Genomic DNA, 17,932 nt, shown 5'->3' with positions numbered 1-17,932 from the left:
TTGCCACCTCACTTTGTCATAGTGCTGCCTGGCGAGCACAAGCATTTTCTGGTGAGGTCTGCACCAGGATGCGGGATGGCCCAAAGGTGATTTGGGCCCTCAGCTTTGATAGGAGATCCCTCCTTAATAATGAGACTGGACATTCTGGCATGTAGAGAAATTCATGATACAACAAATCCTTTCTGATTTCACAGTTCACAGGTTGGAGGAAAGGTCGGGTGGACAGTTTTCCCGAAATTCCCACCACTGGGGCAGTGCATGGGCTGAGGGGGGCCTTGGCTGTGTTCAAAACCCCATGTCTAGAATAAAGTCAATAGGACGTCCTCCCACTTTAAGGGTTACCTGAGGCTTGCGGTGGGAGATACCCAAGGAGGGTCTTGACCCCCAGGCCCCATCATTCTGAATCGTCACCCCCAAGTGTGGGTCCCTCCTGATAGGCTTGGAGGGCAGCGGGCTGTGGCTGCTTCTTCCTGACTTCAGGGAATTCTTGTTTCCAATGCCCGTGTTTCTTACAATAAGCGCAGTGATCTGCCCCCAGTGGTGGTCTAGCTCGCTGCGCTGAGTCAGCCTTCTTTCTTATCCCTGGTCTTTCTACTGAGCCTGAAGGGACAAGGGCAGCAGCCAATAGAGCGGCCTTCTGTTTCATTTTTTGTTTCTCTCTTGGTTCAGCTGCCTGATCCATATTGTTGTAGACCTTGAAGGCAATTTCGAGCAACTGTCCCATAGGCATTTCTAGTCCACCCTCTATTTTCTGTAACTTCCTTTGGATATCAAAGGCACTCTGGGAAATGAAGGTCATATTTAAGAGTCGCGAGTTATTCGGGCCCTCTGGGTTTATATCAGTATACTGAGGGAACACATCAGTCACCCTTTCCAAGAAGGTGGAGGGATCCTCTGTTTCCCCCTGAATAATGTCCCTAATTTTCTGTAGGCTCTTGGGTTTTGGTGCCCCATGCTTTAAACCAGCTAACAAACAGTCACGGCAAAGCTGGAGTCTATTCCATCCATTTTCCTGATTTGAGTCCTACCCTGAGTCCCTAGCTGGGATGGCCTCCTCCCCAGCTGGCCGAGTCAGGGGATCCTGATGATGGAGTCTATCAGCCTCCTTGCGGGCTTATTCTAATACCATGCGGCGTTCTTCTGAGGTTAATAAGGTGGTCAGTAGGGCTTGTATGTCTGCCCATGTAGGGCAGTGAGTGGAAAAGATGGAGAGAAGTGGTTCTACCATCTTCTTTGGATCGTTCTGGTGGGGACGATTATTATTTTTCCAGTTATATAAGTCACAGGTGGAAAAAGGGGTGTGTACCAACACTGTTCCTCCTCCGGCTGCTGGGTCTTCTCTCAACAGGAATTGTCCTGCCTGAGCCTCGGCAGCACCCTTACCGAAAACCGTACCCCAATGGGTATAAGAGGGAGAGACCATACCTGAAGTCGAGGCAGTTGCACCGTTGTCAGCCTCCTCTTCTCCTCTTGTGCTGGAGTCCCATTCCGTTCCTTCTGTCCCTGTCCTGTCGGCCGCACCCGCACCACCCCCATACTGGGGTGGGGGGGCCGAGGCAGGTACCAGGACTAGTCCTTTCAACAAAGGGTCCTCTACTGAGGATTCTGGAAGCACCTTTACCTTAGATTTCCCTTGGAAGAGTACTTGGTTAGAGGGGTTTAAGATCTGATAGAGAGACATGAAGGCCTGGACATATGGGACCTCGTCCCATTTCTTTTCCCTTCTACAAAACAAATCAAGTCGCAAAATTGTATTATAAGACATTGACCCCATTCCAGGGCCAAGCCTCCTGATCCCCTAGCCAGTATTGGGGCCAGGCATCATTACACAGAAATATCATTTTCTTTTTTGTTATAGGCTCATAGCTATACCTTTTCCAGTTGGCCAAAATGTATCCTAGAGGGGAATCCTTGGGAATACTAGGCTGATTCCCCATGTCCTCACCTTGCCCTCCTCAGTTTATACCTCTTATCTCCTGTAATGAGTGGCCCAAGAGAGGGATGGGTGTGCTGGTTTTGGGCTATGATGAGGTTATTCTCCTGATCCGTCTGGTACTCAGCCTCCCTATAGGTCCAGCTTAAGGCCACTAAAATTCCCACTAGGGCTAAGTCCTGAAGGTTGGGGACACAGTCCCATTTCTGTTTCTGGTGGGTGCGGCCCAGACACCGTGACACAAAGTGAAGGAAATAAAAGAGAAGACAGTAAGTTTGGCCGACAAGAAGGCGGTGAGATTTCAGCGGGTGATGGGTGAGATGACTAGAGACCCCCCGGTAAAGCAGAGATCCAGGGCACTCCCAACAATTTACCCACCACTTGTTAAGATCTTCGGCGGAAGAGACCTTACGGAGATAACAAGATTCGGCCAGGGTTAGCTCTAATCGCCGTCAGATGGCACCCAAGTAGATGGTATAAGACTAGGTACACGTAGACAATGGACAGGACAGACACAGAACCACAGTAAACGAATGAATCCTGAAAGCTGCTGGAGGTGCCCTCGATCCCTTCAACCACTCAGACAGCCCTGCCGACAGAGGTGATCTTAGTGGTCTCAACCTCCCAGACACACTCACGAGCACTCACACACTCAAGACCAAGACTCCGGAGTCAACAAGAGTCCTTTTCTGCGATCCCTACTCACGGGGATCAGTCATCTGAGGCTCCTCCTGCCTCAGGTACCAAGGGCTCAGGTCCCATTTTGGAAACCTTGAGCCCTGCTCTATCCACCCTGGCCCTGAGTGCAACAGGGAGAGGAATGGCAGACTCACCTCAGTCTTGCTTCATTCTGACTCACCTCCGTCTGGCGCGGTTGGGGACTGGTAGTGCCACGGTGGACCTCAGTGCCGTCGGCAGCTCCCTGGAGGCAAAGGGAGCCTCTTGTAGCTGGCTGTTCAGGGAGCCAGCCAGACAATCCCGGGCCGGCCCCAAGGCCACCACATCTCAAGTGGCTGGAGAGCCCCAAGTTGGGTGCCAAAATTTTTACCGCAATGGCGGGTCTGAGCCACCTGCCATAGAAGCCAATACTGAGACAGGGGTGAGGTGGGCAGCAAGAGTGTTTCATTGTGTGTCGATATACGAGAGAGAGAGGAATGAGCTCCTCCTAAAGACCTGTCTCCTCCACTGGAGTCTGGCTGAAAGTTTTTCTATGGACAGGATTATAGTTTCTCTTCCGGTGGTCACATTCTGCACGCCCCAGATGATCTAACTTCTTACTGGCAATCCTCGGAGGTCATCTGGCACCGTTAGTCACGATTGTCACGTCGCAGATGAGCTAATCCTAGTCCTTGAGGGTTATCAATGTGTTCTGCCACCCTCCAAGGTCGTTCTACCTCTCAGAGAGAAACTTAGGTTAAACTTAAACTTTGAAATCATGGGAAAGCAAGAGGGAGGCTAGGAGGAAAATACATCAAAATCCTAGGAGCATGCAAAAGTGAACTCTGCAAGCTAGGCATTGACAATACCACAATACTCAGGAAGCTAGGCCTATCTATACGGCTGGCAATAAGCAATAAATGTAAAATTTCCACACAGCTCCTTTCAGTAGGAGCTGTGAGGGAAGGGCTCGTTCTCAGGAAGCAGCTGAGGGTTCACATGATGGAGCCCCAGGGGATTGTCTCAATGTCTCTGTTCCAGCAATGAGGGGCTGGAGGCATCCATTCCTTCCTTCCAGGCAGGCCAACCCCAAAATTCCAGCTGGGAGAGGCTGGGGGTGACCCTCCACGTACCTACCTGGTGGGACGTGTTGCACGAACACGCATGGCACCATGTGTATGGCCAAGTGTTCACAAGGGCATTTCTCTCCCCTTCATGCATCACCCAGTTCTGCCTGTTCTGTTGGACTCAGTCCCTCTTCATTTTATGAGCTGTGTCATCCTTTGCCTGGATAGTGCCTCCACCATGAAGCCTCCCTTGATTTCCTCCATCAGAGACAATCATTGGAGCATCTCCAACCACCCTTGCCTCTTAGTGTTATGGTTGCCTGTTCTCTGCCGCCTCAAGATGCTGCAGTTTCTGCTGGGTACCTCTGCTGCCCAGCACAAGGCCTGACAAAAGCCGGCAGCTCTGGGGCCTTCTGCAGTTATCACTTTGTCCACTAGATGGCAGAAAACACCTGTGGCTGGGCCTCTCGGGCCTAGGAATCAGGGCATCCTTGGGGTCTGTTTCCATCTGCAGCCAGCAAGCAGGGGACTTTAGAGAGGATCCTCACCCCTTTCCTAGACTGGGAAACAGAGGTCCAGAGAGGAAGAGGACCTGCCTGAGGACATACAACAAGTCAGTACTAGAGTACGGGCCCCCCAGCCCTCGCTACAGGCTGTCCCCACGCAGTGGAGAATGGGCTGCCCCCCACGCCCTGCGCCGAAGGACCCAGGCCTCCCCTGCAGCCCCAGTGGGGGGCCTAGCTGAGCTGAGACCCCCCAGGGTGGATTCACAGGCTGAGGAGTGATTGGGCCTCCTGCCCACAGCTGGTGGCCACATGCTAGCTGAGCAGCAGCGCCACCCAATCTCCATGCAGAAATTGGCCCCCAGCCCAGGTTACATGCCCAAATATCTCCCTAGGGAAACTGAGTCAGAGGGGCCTCACCCCACCGTAGGCCCAGGATATAATCACCATCATAACAGCCCCTGCACAAGTATGGATCATCACTTTATAAAGCCCTGTCACACCCAAGGAAGCTAGTCTCTGGCCCTGGAAGGAGGAGACTGAGGCCTGGAGAGGGAGGGGCCTTGGCCAGGGCACTCTAGCGGAGCCAGAAGCAGGGCAGGCTGAGTCCAGGCCCTTACCAGTCCGGGTCAGGGCTCTCCTGGGAGGAGGTGTGTATGTGGGTTAAGGGGGAGAGGGGGACAGCAAGCAGGGCTTCAGGACCCTGAGCCCTTCTCATGCTGCCCCCAGGATTGACCTGTTTCCCTTCCAGAGATGGGAAGAAGAAGGGAGGTGGGGGTCCAGTGCCCCATAAGCCCAGAAGCCAAGGAGGGCCTCAAGAAGCGGCAGGCCTGAGCTGGGCCTGTCCTCAGCCTGCTGTGTGGCCTAGGCCAGGTCCTGCCCTCTCTGAGTATGCCCACCTACCCAATTTCCTGACCCCTGAGGGCTCAGGCTGGTCCATCTGGGAGGCCCAACCTGCAGGGATTTCTAGAATCCTGGGAGCTCCAACTCCAGCTCAAGTTGAAACTTTCTTAGCACCCAGGGCCTCTGATTCTGAGTGTGGGAGTCTGGGGGTGGGGGTGGCCGTTGCAGGAGGGCCAGGCGGGCGCTGTAGGGGCTGCTGCTGGAAGCTGTAGGTTGGGGGGAAGGAGGAGGCCCCTTCACTTGCCCTGGTATCAGCCCCTCAGCCTTGTGTCCCCCTTGGCCCTCTTCTGTGGCTTTCCTGGCCCCCAATCCGAGCTCGGGGCACAGGGAGTATGTGGGGAGCTGCCCCAGCACAGGAGGGCTCACAGGTGTAGAGCCTGTTGAGTGGGGTTCTGGGGAGAACCCACCACTCACACAGTGACACTCTGGGCCCTGAATTTCTTGGAGGATTGGAGGGCTGAGGAGGTGGGGTAATGGTGATGAGGGGAGAGAGATGATCCCTCTTGGTAAGGGTGGATCCTGTCCCTGCCCCTGCCCTGAAGCCAGCCCAGGAACAGGGATAGGACTTGGTAGGTGTTAGGGGAGGGCTGAGGGGCCTGGAGGGTTGGGGATAGGCCTGGGTAGGGGGGCTGGACATCCATCACTTGCCAATTCCAGATCTGTGAAGTGTGTCCAGACATCCAGCCCCACCCAGAACATCCACCCCTTGGGCAGGGAGTGCCCTCCTCCAGGTAGCTTGGGCCCTGCCTGGATGGCTAGGGGGCCTGGCTGAGGTCTCAGGGGGCTGGACCACCCTGGTATGGGGGATCCGGGCCCAGGGCCGATTTGTGAGGGTCTCCGGCACACGGGCACTGGCAGGGTAGGGCTGCACAGGGAGCAAAACAGCCCAGCCAGACCCCCACCCAGCCCATCAACCTCTGACCTCTGACCTCTGACCCCCTCCCAGGCTATCTCCCTTCTTGTCACTCTGCTGGAGCTGGGAACCTGGGTTCGTGGACATTCGTCTGTGCAAACCCCCCACCCCCCACCCAATCTGGGAAAGTCTCCCCCAGTAAGGAACCGGCCCACCCAGCACAAAGGCGTCAGCAGAGCCAAGGAGGTAGAGGGAGCAGCTGCAGGTGGATGGCGGCCCCTCACCTCCTTCCCGCCTCCTCCCGCCTTCCAGGACGGGGTGGAGCCGCCGCCTTATAAATGGCAGTCCTTGTGGCGACAGAACAAACTGCAACCAGCAGCCGGACTGGAGGGTGGCTCTGCGGGCAGGCCGGCGGCAGTGCTGTTGGTCCCCCAGCATGGCCCTCTCGGCCTGGGCCGTCTGCTGCCTCCTGGGGTACCTCCTGCTCTGTGGGGGTAGCCCCGGCCCCAGCATGCCCCGCCTGCGGCTCTCCTACCAAGGTACCGGCTAGCGCGCCCCGTTCCTGTGCATGCCCGTGGATGCCGGTGTACCCCCAGCTGTGGGGCCCCAGCCAGTCCGGCCCCGTCTGTTCTGCCAGTGGAGTGGCTGGAGTTGCCCCGGGACAACCCTCAGGAAGGAGTTCATGGTCAGAGCTGGGGGAGCTCCTGCGGCAAGAGGCAGGAGCCCCAGGAGGAGGGCTGGGAGACAGGACGGGGAGGCGGGAAGGGAACAGAGACAGGCAGGGGGGAAAACCCCAGGGGGGCTGCTGAGAAAGGGAGGGAGACAGACGGAGACCCTGAGAGACCCCAGTAGATGGGGGGCAGAGAGAGTGGGGAGGGGGATGGAGAGGGCAAGTCTGCAGGTCTCTGGGCTGAGCTGGGGCTCTTGCACAAGGCAGACAGTAGGGAGCCCTAGCAGAATCCTGCCCCTCAGATCCCAAGCCACAGGGTGGGGGAGGAGCCTCCAACTTCAGAAGCTGCCCAGCAGGGGGTCCCTAGCCCTGTCCCTGCAGCCCTGGTGGGCAGATGTCATTGTCATTGTACACCCTCATGCCCACATCACACCACACACCTCCCCGTGTTGGCATTTCCATCCCCTCTCCATCCTGGAGGCTCTTCACAGCCCAGGGAGGATTCCAGACTCCCCTTTTGCCCATCCTGGCCTGGGAGGTTCCTGTACAGATCTAACCTCGGTGTGTTGTGCTGCAGCCAGCACAGGCTTCCTCTTAATCTGTGGAGATGGTCCGTGGGAAAAGGTTCTTGAGCTATAGGTTCCCAGAAGATTCTTCCTGAGGAAACCAGAGGGGTGATTGTCTTCCCCTGGGAACCCCACTCAGGGGAGGGGACACAGGCTTGCCCTGGGGAGTCTGAGGGGGGAGACATGGCTCCACCCTGAAGAGTCTAAGGGGGTGTCTGGGCAGAACGCGGTCCTGCTGTGGCATCTGTGTTTTTCTTTTGTGGGTGGATGGTTGGGGGTGGTTCAGTCAGGCTACAAGAAGGAAAAGTCTAAGGAAAGTTCCCCCCAAGATGCTGTCAGCCATGGAAGGCTTCCTGGAAGAGGGTGTTAATGAGTTTTGGGAATGAGTGGGTGCTGGGCTGAGGATGTTCCCGTGGAGCAGGCATAGGATACACTGGGGACTTCCCAAGGGTGGCCAGCACCCCCTTCCTGCCATACTGTGCTGCCTGCCCGCCTCTCTGCCCGTCACCTTCATCTCCCCAGCCAAACTCCAAGGACCCATATTGGGATCCTGGGCTCCTGGCACCAGCGTCGCCAGACACTCTAGCATCCATCGTGGGGACTGGGAGGGCAGCACCTATGGGGGAGAAAATCATGTTTGGCCACAGCCCTGGACCTCAGCCTGGAGCTCCGCCTGGTCATACCTGCTCTGTCCCACACAAGGCGTTTGGCGGGCATTCCCTTTGCTGGGGACACTCCCCAGGCCTGTCACTCTCTCCAGTTTTCCTGCACTTTGCTCAGCTTCCTGCTGTAATTTCTGTCGGGGGGCCATCTCCGCCACCAGGACTGGGGAGGGCACAGGTGGAACTGTGGGAAGGAGAAGTTGACTGAGGAATAGAGGGGTTGGGACAGGCCTTGAGTCGGGGGCTCAGAGCCTCCTGTTCCACTGCCCCCAGGAGCCATTTCCTCAAAGCCCGCCAGCTGTCCTGTGGATGGAAACATTTTCCAGATGTGTATGTGTGGGTGGTAATTGCACAGCTGGAGACCTCCACCTCCACCTCTACCCCTTGGCTGAGGAAGTAGGCTGAGCAGTTGCCCTGACCCCCTCCCTCTGCTCCCTCCCAGACCTCCTGTCTGCCAACCGCTCTGCCGTCTTTCTGGGCCCCCGGGGCTCCCTGGACCTTCGGGCCATGTACCTGGATGAGTACCGGGACCGCCTCTTTCTGGGGGGCCGTGACGCCCTCTACTCTCTGCGGCTGGACCAGGCATGGCCAGACCCCCGGGAGGTGAGCTGGGCCGACCAAGAGGGCACCAGGGAGAGAGAGGGTCTGTCTGAGAGCCTCCAAGTGACTGGCTCCCATCTGGGCACCTCTTGGCGGGAGGCCGGATGGGGGAAACAGGCTGCAAGGTCAGGGGAGCTCCCTGAGGTCAGCCAGGCTGTGTTTCAGGTTCTGTGGCCTCCACAGCCAGGACAGAGGGAGGAGTGTGTCCGAAAAGGAAGGGATCCCTTGGTGAGTGCTGATGGCATGACCGCCACCCCCTACCCCTGACCGACACCCAAGTCCTGACACCCTGGGAGGCCCTGTGGCCGCTCCCCTCAGTATCTCTGCTGGGAGCATTTGGGACGGCCCTGAGGGCTTTGGAAGGTCTGCGAAGAATGACACGCTCCACGCTTCCCCAAGACCATCAGCCAGGCAGGACTGAGCCTGGGGGCTGAGGAGATGGTGGGCACCCCTGCTCCTCGGCCTCATCCCCCTCTCCCTGCTAGACGGAGTGTGCCAACTTTGTGCGGGTGCTGAAGCCCCACAATCGGACCCATCTGCTGGCATGTGGCACGGGGGCCTTCCAGCCCATCTGTGCCCTCATCACAGTCGGGCACCGTGGTGAGGTGAGCCTGGGGTGCCCGCCAGGGACTGGGAAGCAGTGACATTTCCTCCCGATGCCTGAAAGCTTCCCATTGAGCCATGGGGTCAAAGGCCTCCAGTAGGGCCAGAGGGGAGCAGGGGCCTGAGAGGCGTCTTTGTGTAGGGGAGCTGACCCGTTGGTGGGGCCTGGAATGAGGGTGCCGTCTGCCCTCCCCCCACTCTCCAGCTGCACGCAATGGCCAAGGCCCTGGGGCATATGTGGGGGGGTGGCGTTTCTTTCCCGGGTGACGCTCCTGCCCTCTCTCCCGTCCTCCTCCCCAGCACGTGCTCCACATGGAGCCCAGCACCCTGCAGGGCGGGCGGGGCCGGAGCCCACATGAGCCCAGCCGGCCCTTCGCCAGCACCTTTGTAGGTGGGTGATGCCCAGGCCGGGTGGGCACAGGGAGGGTGGGCCCCGGCAGCTGTCTTCCCCTGACTCTGCCTCCCACCCCCACTCTAGGCGGGGAGCTGTACACCGGCCTCACCGCTGACTTCCTGGGGCGTGAGGCCATGATCTTCCGAAGTGGGGGTTCCCGGCCGTCCCTGCGTTCTGACTCCGACCAGAACCTCCTGCATGGTGAGCCCAGGGGCCCATGCCCCCTCTACACTGAGATTCCAGCCCCCAGTGGGGGTCTCCACACCTCTTCCTGCCCCCATTGGGTTTAACCCCCTGCCCTCCTCTGGGAGACCCCTCTTCCTGGCTTCACCCTGTTACCCTGCCAGACCCCAGGTTTGTGGCAGCCGCACGGATCCCCGACAACTCCGACCAGGACAATGACAAGGTGTACTTCTTCTTCTCGGAGACTGTCCCTTCACCGGATGGTGGCCCAGGCCACGTCACTGTCAGCTGCGTGGGCCGAGTCTGTGTGGTGAGTGAGAGCTGCACCCCGCTTGCTAGGCCTGTGCCCCTCCACAGCAGCAGGGAAGCTGAGGCTGGGGTGTGAAGCCCATGCCCACACTTCTCCCACCATGGGTGAGGGTGGGTGTGGGAGGACGCCCGCTCGCGCTGCCCGTGGCTGACTCTGCCCGCCCCAACCAGAACGACGCCGGGGGGCAGCGGGTGCTGGTGAACCGGTGGAGCACTTTCCTCAAGGCCAGGCTGCTCTGCTCCGTGCCCGGCCTCGGGGGTGCTGAGACCCACTTCCACCAGCTGGGTAAGGGCATGGCTGGGGCAGGGCTGGGCGCTGGAGGGGAGGGATCAGGGCCGTGGGGAGCAGTGGTGGTGGCCGTGACTCCTGCGCCCCTGTGTCTTCCAGAGGACGTGTTCCTGCTGTGGCCCAAGGCAGGGAAGAACCCGGAGGTGTACGCGCTGTTTAGCACCGTCAGGTGGGCCGCCCTGCCTCCCCTCCACTCCACCCTGCCGGCCCCTCTCTTGCACCTCTGCCCTCACGTCCCGGCCTCCAGTTGAGCCCCTGGCTTTGTCCCTGATTCGGTGACTCCGTGGCTGCCTTCTTCATACCCCGCTCTTTGTCCTTGTTTTTTGGAGTCCCTGCTGACTGCGGGCATTTCACCTCTGCCCTGCTCATGGAGCCAGGCTGCCTCTTCCTGCCCGTGATGGCCACCCTGGCCTGACTGTCCCTGCTTGCCCCCAGCAGTGCTGTGTTCCAGGGCTTTGCAGTCTGCGTGTACCACATGGCTGACATCTGGGAGGTCTTCAATGGGCCTTTTGCACACCGGGACAGTCCCCAGCACCAGTGGGGGCCCTACGGGGGCAAGGTGCCCTTTCCCCGCCCAGGCGCAGTGAGTGTCTGCCAGGAGTCTGGCCAGGGAATAGGGGACTGAACAGATGCCAGGAGGGACACCCCCCTGGAACAGGCCTGTGTCCATGTGTTGGAACAGGCCTGTGTCCATGTGAACTGGGGCTCCGGGGCCGGGTGTGGAGAGGGAGAGACCCTGTGCCCCATTAAGGAGGCTCCCCTACAGTGGGGGCAATCCTCTGGAGGTTGGTGGTGGTAGAAGCAGGCTGGGATGGGGAACAGCCACCCAGGATGCTCAGGCATGCCCTCGTGACCATAGTGCCCCAGCAAGATGACGGCGCAGCCAGGACGGCCCTTTGGCAGCACCAAGGACTACCCGGACGAGGTGCTGCAGTTTGTCCGAGCCCACCCGCTCATGTTTCGGCCCGTGAAGCCTCGGCAGGGCCGTCCTGTCCTCGTCAAGACCCACCTGGCCCAGCAGCTGCGCCAAATCGTGGTGGACCGCGTGGAGGCAGAGGATGGGATCTACGACGTCATCTTCCTGGGCACTGGTGGGTGAGCTGAGCAGGGGGTGGCCAGGCTGGTGAGGTGTGCGGCCTAGGCTGCCCCTTCCTCTCCCTCTGACCCCTCTCCCCTGCCCAGACTCAGGCTCCGTGCTCAAGGTCATCGCCCTCCGGGCTGGGGACTCGGCTGAGCCTGAGGAGGTAGTGCTGGAGGAGCTCCAGGTGTTTAAGGTGAACAGGGTGGCTGGTGGAAGGGGTCCCCCAAGCTCCGTCCCCGGTCTAGGCCTGGCTATGGGGAAGCAGGGGTGAGCTCAGGATGACACCCTATCTCTAATGCATTTGTAGCCAGTGGGGGGTGAAAATGCAAGCACTCATTTCTGAATGACTGTGGGGCCTGGGCAGCAAGTCTGGGAGCTTAAAGTTGGGGTGTCCAGGGAGGAATGGCCGAGGTGAGCACCCCTCAGGTCTCGGTGAGGTAGTGGCTGAGCCCCCAAGTCCACAAGGGGTCCTGTTGGCCCCACTGCCGACATCAGGGGGAGGGGAATCTGTATTTGGGGGACTGTTGGTGCCCTCTGGTGCATGGGGTGGGCAATTTGGGACAGCTGCCTCATTGCTGGGGGGCGGGGCTGTGGGAGGGGACACCAGAGCTTGGTGCTTTCAGCCAAGCTGTCTGCTTGGGGGCCAGCCAGGATGAAGGAGCTTTCTCACAAACCTGACATCTGGAAAGACCAGTTTTCATTGCCAGCGTGACTGACCCAGGCTGGGAGATGCGTGGCTCCCACCAAAAGGGGTGGCGGAGGCTGAGAGCAGGGGATGCAGGGGAGGGTCCCACCCCATGCTGTGACCCTACTCCTCCCCCAGGTGCCAACACCTATCACTGAGATGGAGATCTCTGTCAAAAGGGTAAGAGGGGCAGCTGCCCCCTCCCCACCCCTGCCCCCTCCCCGCCGCTGCCCCTTCCCCGCCCCTGCCCCCTCCCCACTGCTGCCCCCTCAGCCTCCTCAAGCACCTGCTGTCTGCGTGAAGCCTGGGAAGGCTGCTCAGGCCCTGGGTCGCTGCTCTGGGGCCCTGCAGTAAGGGTCCAGAGCCCACGTGTGAGGCTGGTGGCCACGGGAGGCAAGGGTAGGTGAGGTGGAGGTGACATCGTGCTCAGATGACAGGGGAGCTGCACAGGCCAGTCCCTCATGGGAGGCAAGAACGTGCTTGACAACCAAATCTGATTTTAAATCAAACCGTGGAGCTGGCTCTTTAGAGGCCTGCTGTGCATCGTTTTGTTAGGGGCCGGTACTGTCTCCCCAGGTTTATCGGCTCCAGTTTATCTTTGGGCAAATCCCAGCTTCTGCACTAGGGTTGCTCAGAGCAGGCTGCGCCTGTGAGGCCAGAGGCACATCAGGAGAAAGGCCACAGGGCAGGGGGCAAAGGTCCCCTCTGCGCTCAGACAAGGGGTGAGCCCAGGGAGGGCCTGGAGAAGCCCCTTAGAGGACAGACACGGTGGCGGCCTCGTCCCCTCTGGGGACGTCCCCTCAAGGCATGGCACTTGGAAGAGGGGTGATACACATGTGCTGGTTCTGGGAAAGAATCCGAGAGGTTCTGCACGTGGCAGGGGTCTCCCCGCACGTGGCAGGGGTCTCCGGAAGCCTGAGGGTGCCGAGACCCTGGCCGCCGCTGGGTGAGGCCCGGGTCCCCACGGGCTCTGCTTGTGTCCCCTCATCAGCAAACGCTGTACGTGGGCTCGCGACTGGGCGTGGCTCGGCTGAGGCTGCACCAGTGTGAGACCTACGGCAGCGCCTGCACGGAGTGCTGCCTGGCCCGCGACCCCTACTGCGCCTGGGACGGTGCCTCCTGCACCCGCTACCGGCCCGGCACCAGCAAGCGCCGGTTCCGACGGCAGGACATCCGGCACGGCAACCCTGCCCTGCAGTGCCTGGGCCAGGGACCGGAAGGTGAGTGGTGGCAGGCTCAGGGAGGCCCCTGCTTACACTGGGTAGGGGGATAGGTAGGGGAGGGGAAGCCGGGCCCCAGCATTCCAGGCTCGCAGACCTCTGTGAAGTGTGGCCTCAGACAGTTCCTGTTATAATAACAGTCCTCAGTTTCCCTACCTGTGCAGCTGCTGCCAGTGCACGGGTGAAAGGTCTTCGGACAGAGTGACTTGCTTAGGGATCGGATGGACACCAAGGTCCCTGTCACACTGGTTGGGGCTCCTGAGCTGTGGGAGTCAGTTTGTGGCCCCCAGGGCCTGGGTCCCACAGTTCTTGAGCTGAGCCAATCTGCCTCTCTCCAGAGGAGGCTGCAGAGCAGGTGGCGGCCACCATGGTCTACGGCACGGAGCACAATAGCACCTTCCTGGAGTGCCGACCCAAATCTCCCCAGGCTGCCGTGCGCTGGTTCTTGCAGAGGCCGGGGGACCAGGGGCCCGACCAGGTGAGCAAGGACCCCACTTCTAGCCTGTACCCTCCTGGGGGCATACTCCCCGAGACTCCAAGCCCTGAGCCCTAGCAGAGGGCTCTTGGGGGGACTTGCCAAGCTCAACCAAAGAAAAGTGTGTATTACCCTTGGGGTACCTAGAAGGAGATGTCCCTGTTCTTGCCATCTGGGAGTGCCCAGGCCACATGTGGCTGGAATCCCTCCAGTGACAGGGAACTTACTACTTCCCAAGGCACAGAGCTGAGCTCTGAGAAGTGGGTAGGGTTAGCAGAGATGGAGGAGACAAAAGGGGGTTTGGGCTGGCCAGGAAGCCCCCTCTCCCCATGCTTATATACTTGGCTCATCTTTGAAGGGGTCTTGGTCCTTCTCTGCCCCAGGAATGGGCCCCGACCTCTGGTCCTTATCCCCCTGCCCCCCCCCTCCCAAACACACATGCACTGCCTGGGCCCACACTTCCTGCCCGGAGTCCAGCTGTCTGCCCAGGCCCTCTCCTCCCCCATCCGGAAAGATCTGTCAACTCCAGAGATGGCTTCAGTCTGGGGCCTGAAGACAGGGTGGGTGGGGCAGGCGAGGAGCCGTGCTATTGCTGCTCCCTTGGGCAGGGGAGGGGAGGGAGTGGGTTGATTACAGGAGGGCTCTCCCTCGGCTTGGGAACTGGGGGAGGCCAGCCCTGGGCCAGCTGTTGGGCTGGGCACAGGGAATTCTCCCAGGGAAGGAGCTGTGAGATGGAGTTATGCAACACACATCGCCCAGGCAGCACAGCCTGCAGTGCACAGATGCCCAGACTAAAGCCCACAGAGGGTCCTGGCCAGAGAGGGCCGGTCAGAGCCCCACTCCTGCCTCCTGCGCTGTGGCCCGAACCACGCAAAGACAGGGCAGGCTGCCGCATGCGTGTGTGTGTGTGTGTGTGTGTGTGTGTGTGTTGCTGGAGGGAAGTTCTAAGGCCTAGTCCTGGGGGTAGGACACAGCTCCACCCCCAGGTAAAAGCCCACAGATATCCCCTCTGCCCCCGGGAATGGGTGCCAGGGCCTCCAAGGTCAAGATAGGAGCCCCAGAGCTGTGACAGGGGAGAAACCAGTCAGTTAAACCTTTGCACTGCCTGTGTTTGCAGGCCCTTTCCTGGGCTACGGAAGAAGGTGAGGCCCTGCCTGCAATTAGCTCACGGTCTAGAGGGGCCACTGGGAACAGGCTGTTGGTCCCCTCTTGGGATGGGGAGAGGGGGTGAGGGAACGTGCCCAAGCACTGGTTCCCGAGGATGACAAACTTGGAAAAGCAGAGGGCGGAGAGGTGGTGGGGTGCACTCTGCCCCTTGCCCCCTCATGCTTTCCTGCCCTGCAGGTGAAGACTGACGAGCGAATCCTGCAGGTGGAGCAGGGGCTGCTGTTCCGCAGGCTCAGCCGCCTCGACACGGGCACCTACTCCTGCTCCACGCTGGAGCACGGCTTCTCACAGACGGTGGTCCGCCTGGCTCTGGAGGTGATTGCAGCCACGCAGCTGCACAGCCTGTTCCCTCGGGAGCCGAAGCCGGAGGAGCTTCCGGTGCAGGGTGGCCTGGCCTCCACCCCACCCAAGGCTTGGTACAAGGACATCCTGCAGCTCATCGGCTTCGCCAACCTGCCCCGTGTGGACGAGTACTGTGAGCGCATGTGGTGCCGGGGCAGCGGGGAGCCCTCGGGAGCCTCTCGGAGCCGGGGCAAACTGTCCAAGGGCAAGAGCTGGGCAGGGCTGGAGCTGGGCAAGAAAGTGAAGAGCTGGGCCCAGGCCGAGCACAACCGGACGCCCCGGGAGGTGGAGGCCACATAGGGGAGGGCGGGGAGGGGTGGCCAAGGTGGGGGCAGCAGCATTCCCCAGCGTCTCCCACCCACCCAGCTGGGGCAGAGGGCCAGGACCCCTGACTGCCTCTTAGAGATTGGAATCTCTTCCCCCACACCCCCACCAGCAGCCCACAGAAAAGCCTGGGGCCTGAGGGAGGGGCCCTGTGTTTGAGGTCTGTTCCTTGCCCTCCTGCACTCCCTGTCCCAGGCCGACTGAGCCAGCACCCTCTGGCCGCTGGCAGTCCCAAGGGACCTGTCATTTGTTCTTAGAGATGGCCTGGCTTCTGGAGCACATTTCCGGTCATGCCCAGAGGCGAGAGGGCTGGGTAGTTCTTTCCCAGCCTGGAGAACAATGGCCATTCTGAGTGACCCTCAGAGTGGTTGAGTGGGTGTGTCTGAGGAGGGTTCTGGGCAAGGGCCTGCAGGCAGCCAGAGGAGGGTAGAAACGGCCTCCAAGCCAACACCTGTTAAGAAGAGCCTGGCCGAGGTGGGGCCCCCTCTGGGAGAAGGGCCACTAGGGAGAGAAAGTGGAGGTGCTGAGAAGGTGGAGCAGCGAGACCCTCCCTTTTATGTCTTGATATCTTGGTGGCCCTCTGTCACTGCCTACCGTCTCTTCTCCATCTCAGAATCACAGAAGTATAGACTTCCTGGGACCTGGGGGTGTTCCCGGCCTCGGACCCCACTTCATAAACCAGGGAAGGGGTCTTACAGCCTGACTTCCTTCCCCAGGCCCTGAGCTGTCTGGCCAGGTTTCCTGAGAGGCCCACACCTCCTGACAGGACCCCCCCCCCAACCAGTGACGCCCTAGGGCTTCCATGTACGATGATGAGCAGGGGAAGGTGGGTTCTGGGACAATGTCCTCCCCCACCTAGACTAGAGAGGAGCTGGGGAAATATCTCTCCCAGGGCAATGCAGGTACCCCGGAAGGTGGGACATGGAGCCCATGGAAGATGCAGCCAGTGTCAACAGCAGGAGTGGGGGCCTTGCCCAGGGTCACAGAGGACTGAGAGGCCCTTGAGATGGAGAGAGGGTGAGAGACCCTTAGGATGGGCCAGGAGAGCCAAGAGGAGGCATCGCCAGAACTCAAGGTGGCACCAATTAGCTCAGGAGCCTCCGGGGAGACGTTTGCTGGAATCTCCAATTTCTGCTAACTAGGGTTGGGCATGGATGGTTCATTTACAAAGACTTTTCTCTTTTACGGGGGAAAAAAAATGCAGGAAAAAAAAGCTGCTAAGAACTGTAAGTCCTGCTGGCTGTTGGGGCGAGGCTTGGTGCCAGGTCACATTCTGCCTGGGGCGGAGGGGAGGTGTTTTTGCCGTTCTCAGTCCTACATCTGCGGGGCTGGGAGTATGGAGGAGGAAGACTAAATGAAAAGCTGTTCCCAGCCTGCACGTGAGCAAGTCAGTGACGCACAAAACCGACGGGAGGGAGACAAGGGCATCGCGTTTGAGATTCCCTCCATGAAAAGAAGCCAAGACGAGAAAGGAGGGGGAAAAGACAATAAAAAGCAAGACAGGGCTTCCTGCTTCACTGAAACTCAAACCCAGACTGCCACTGTCTTGGGTTTTATGCCCCCTCAGGATCTGAAATAGCCCCTTCTCCCTTTCGATTGTGTTGTTGGGTGCACTGCATAGTGACAGAGTAGGAGTGCCCCGTAGGGTTTTCTAGGCTATAATCTTTGTGGAAGCAGATTGCCAGGTCTTTCCCCCGTGGAGCTGCTGAGTGAGTTTGAACCACCAACCTTTCAGTTAGCAGCCATTGCGCTACCAGGGCTCCTCCCCTTTGATTGCACAGGAAGTGAACCAAAAGCACTGAGGTTAACCTGGCAACACTTTAGAATCCTTCCTGCCTGGGCTGATGCCAGCAGGTGAAAGCAGGCCGGAGAAGAGGAGTGGGGGAATGGAAGGAAGAAGGGAGGGGGAGATAGCGTCAGGGAAGAGGGGGAGGAGAGAGAGCCTGAAGAGCCCAGGTAAGGCTGTCAAGCCTCAGCAGCTCGGTCCTCCGACCCCAGGGAAGCCGGAAAGAAATGGCCAGCACTTCAGTGACCTTTAGGCCCAGGCTTGGCAGGTTCCCTGCAAGCAGGGTCCTCTGGGGAAACTTTCCTGGAAAAAGGAGGGAGAAGGGGCACAGAACCCTAAATGATGATCACCTGCACTTGGAAAAATACGGACAGCTTCTGCCCCACCCCCCTCCTTCCGTGGTACTGTGTGTGATTAACTCCTGGAGATGCACTCGGTGTGCGAGTATGTGTGAATTCTATTTTTGTATGCATATGTGGAGATGGGCCTTGGGGTTTCTCTGTTTCATCAAACATTTCTCGTAATTGTTATCGTTATTTTTATTGTCATGACCACCCCTGCCTCCCTGGTGAGGGAAACACAGAGGTCTCCCGTGCAGAAACTGCACAAAAAGTGACTATTTACACCAACATAATTATATTTTTATCATATCTGTACAAA

General features: G+C 59.2%; 1 protein-coding gene across 1 annotated transcript; it reads left to right on the top strand.

Moving 5' to 3' along the window:
* Positions 1-6,352: 6,352 nt before the first annotated feature.
* On the top strand, positions 6,353-15,568 carry SEMA3G (semaphorin 3G). The gene is made up of 16 exons (XM_004368604.1): positions 6,353-6,455; positions 8,257-8,417; positions 8,580-8,642; positions 8,900-9,019; positions 9,318-9,408; positions 9,496-9,612; positions 9,759-9,904; positions 10,075-10,189; positions 10,292-10,361; positions 10,631-10,775; positions 11,052-11,283; positions 11,375-11,466; positions 12,097-12,138; positions 12,950-13,178; positions 13,517-13,656; positions 14,998-15,568. Exons 1-16 carry the CDS (start codon positions 6,353-6,355, stop codon positions 15,460-15,462), a joined length of 2,331 nt encoding a protein of 776 aa, XP_004368661.1. The 3' UTR covers positions 15,463-15,568.
* Positions 15,569-17,932: the final 2,364 nt, after the last annotated feature.

This window comes from Trichechus manatus, unplaced genomic scaffold (assembly GCF_000243295.1).
Source record: "Trichechus manatus latirostris isolate Lorelei unplaced genomic scaffold, TriManLat1.0 scaffold00001, whole genome shotgun sequence".
Taxonomy (NCBI): Eukaryota; Metazoa; Chordata; class Mammalia; order Sirenia; family Trichechidae; genus Trichechus; species Trichechus manatus.
This window is presented reverse-complemented; position numbering and strand designations above follow the sequence as displayed.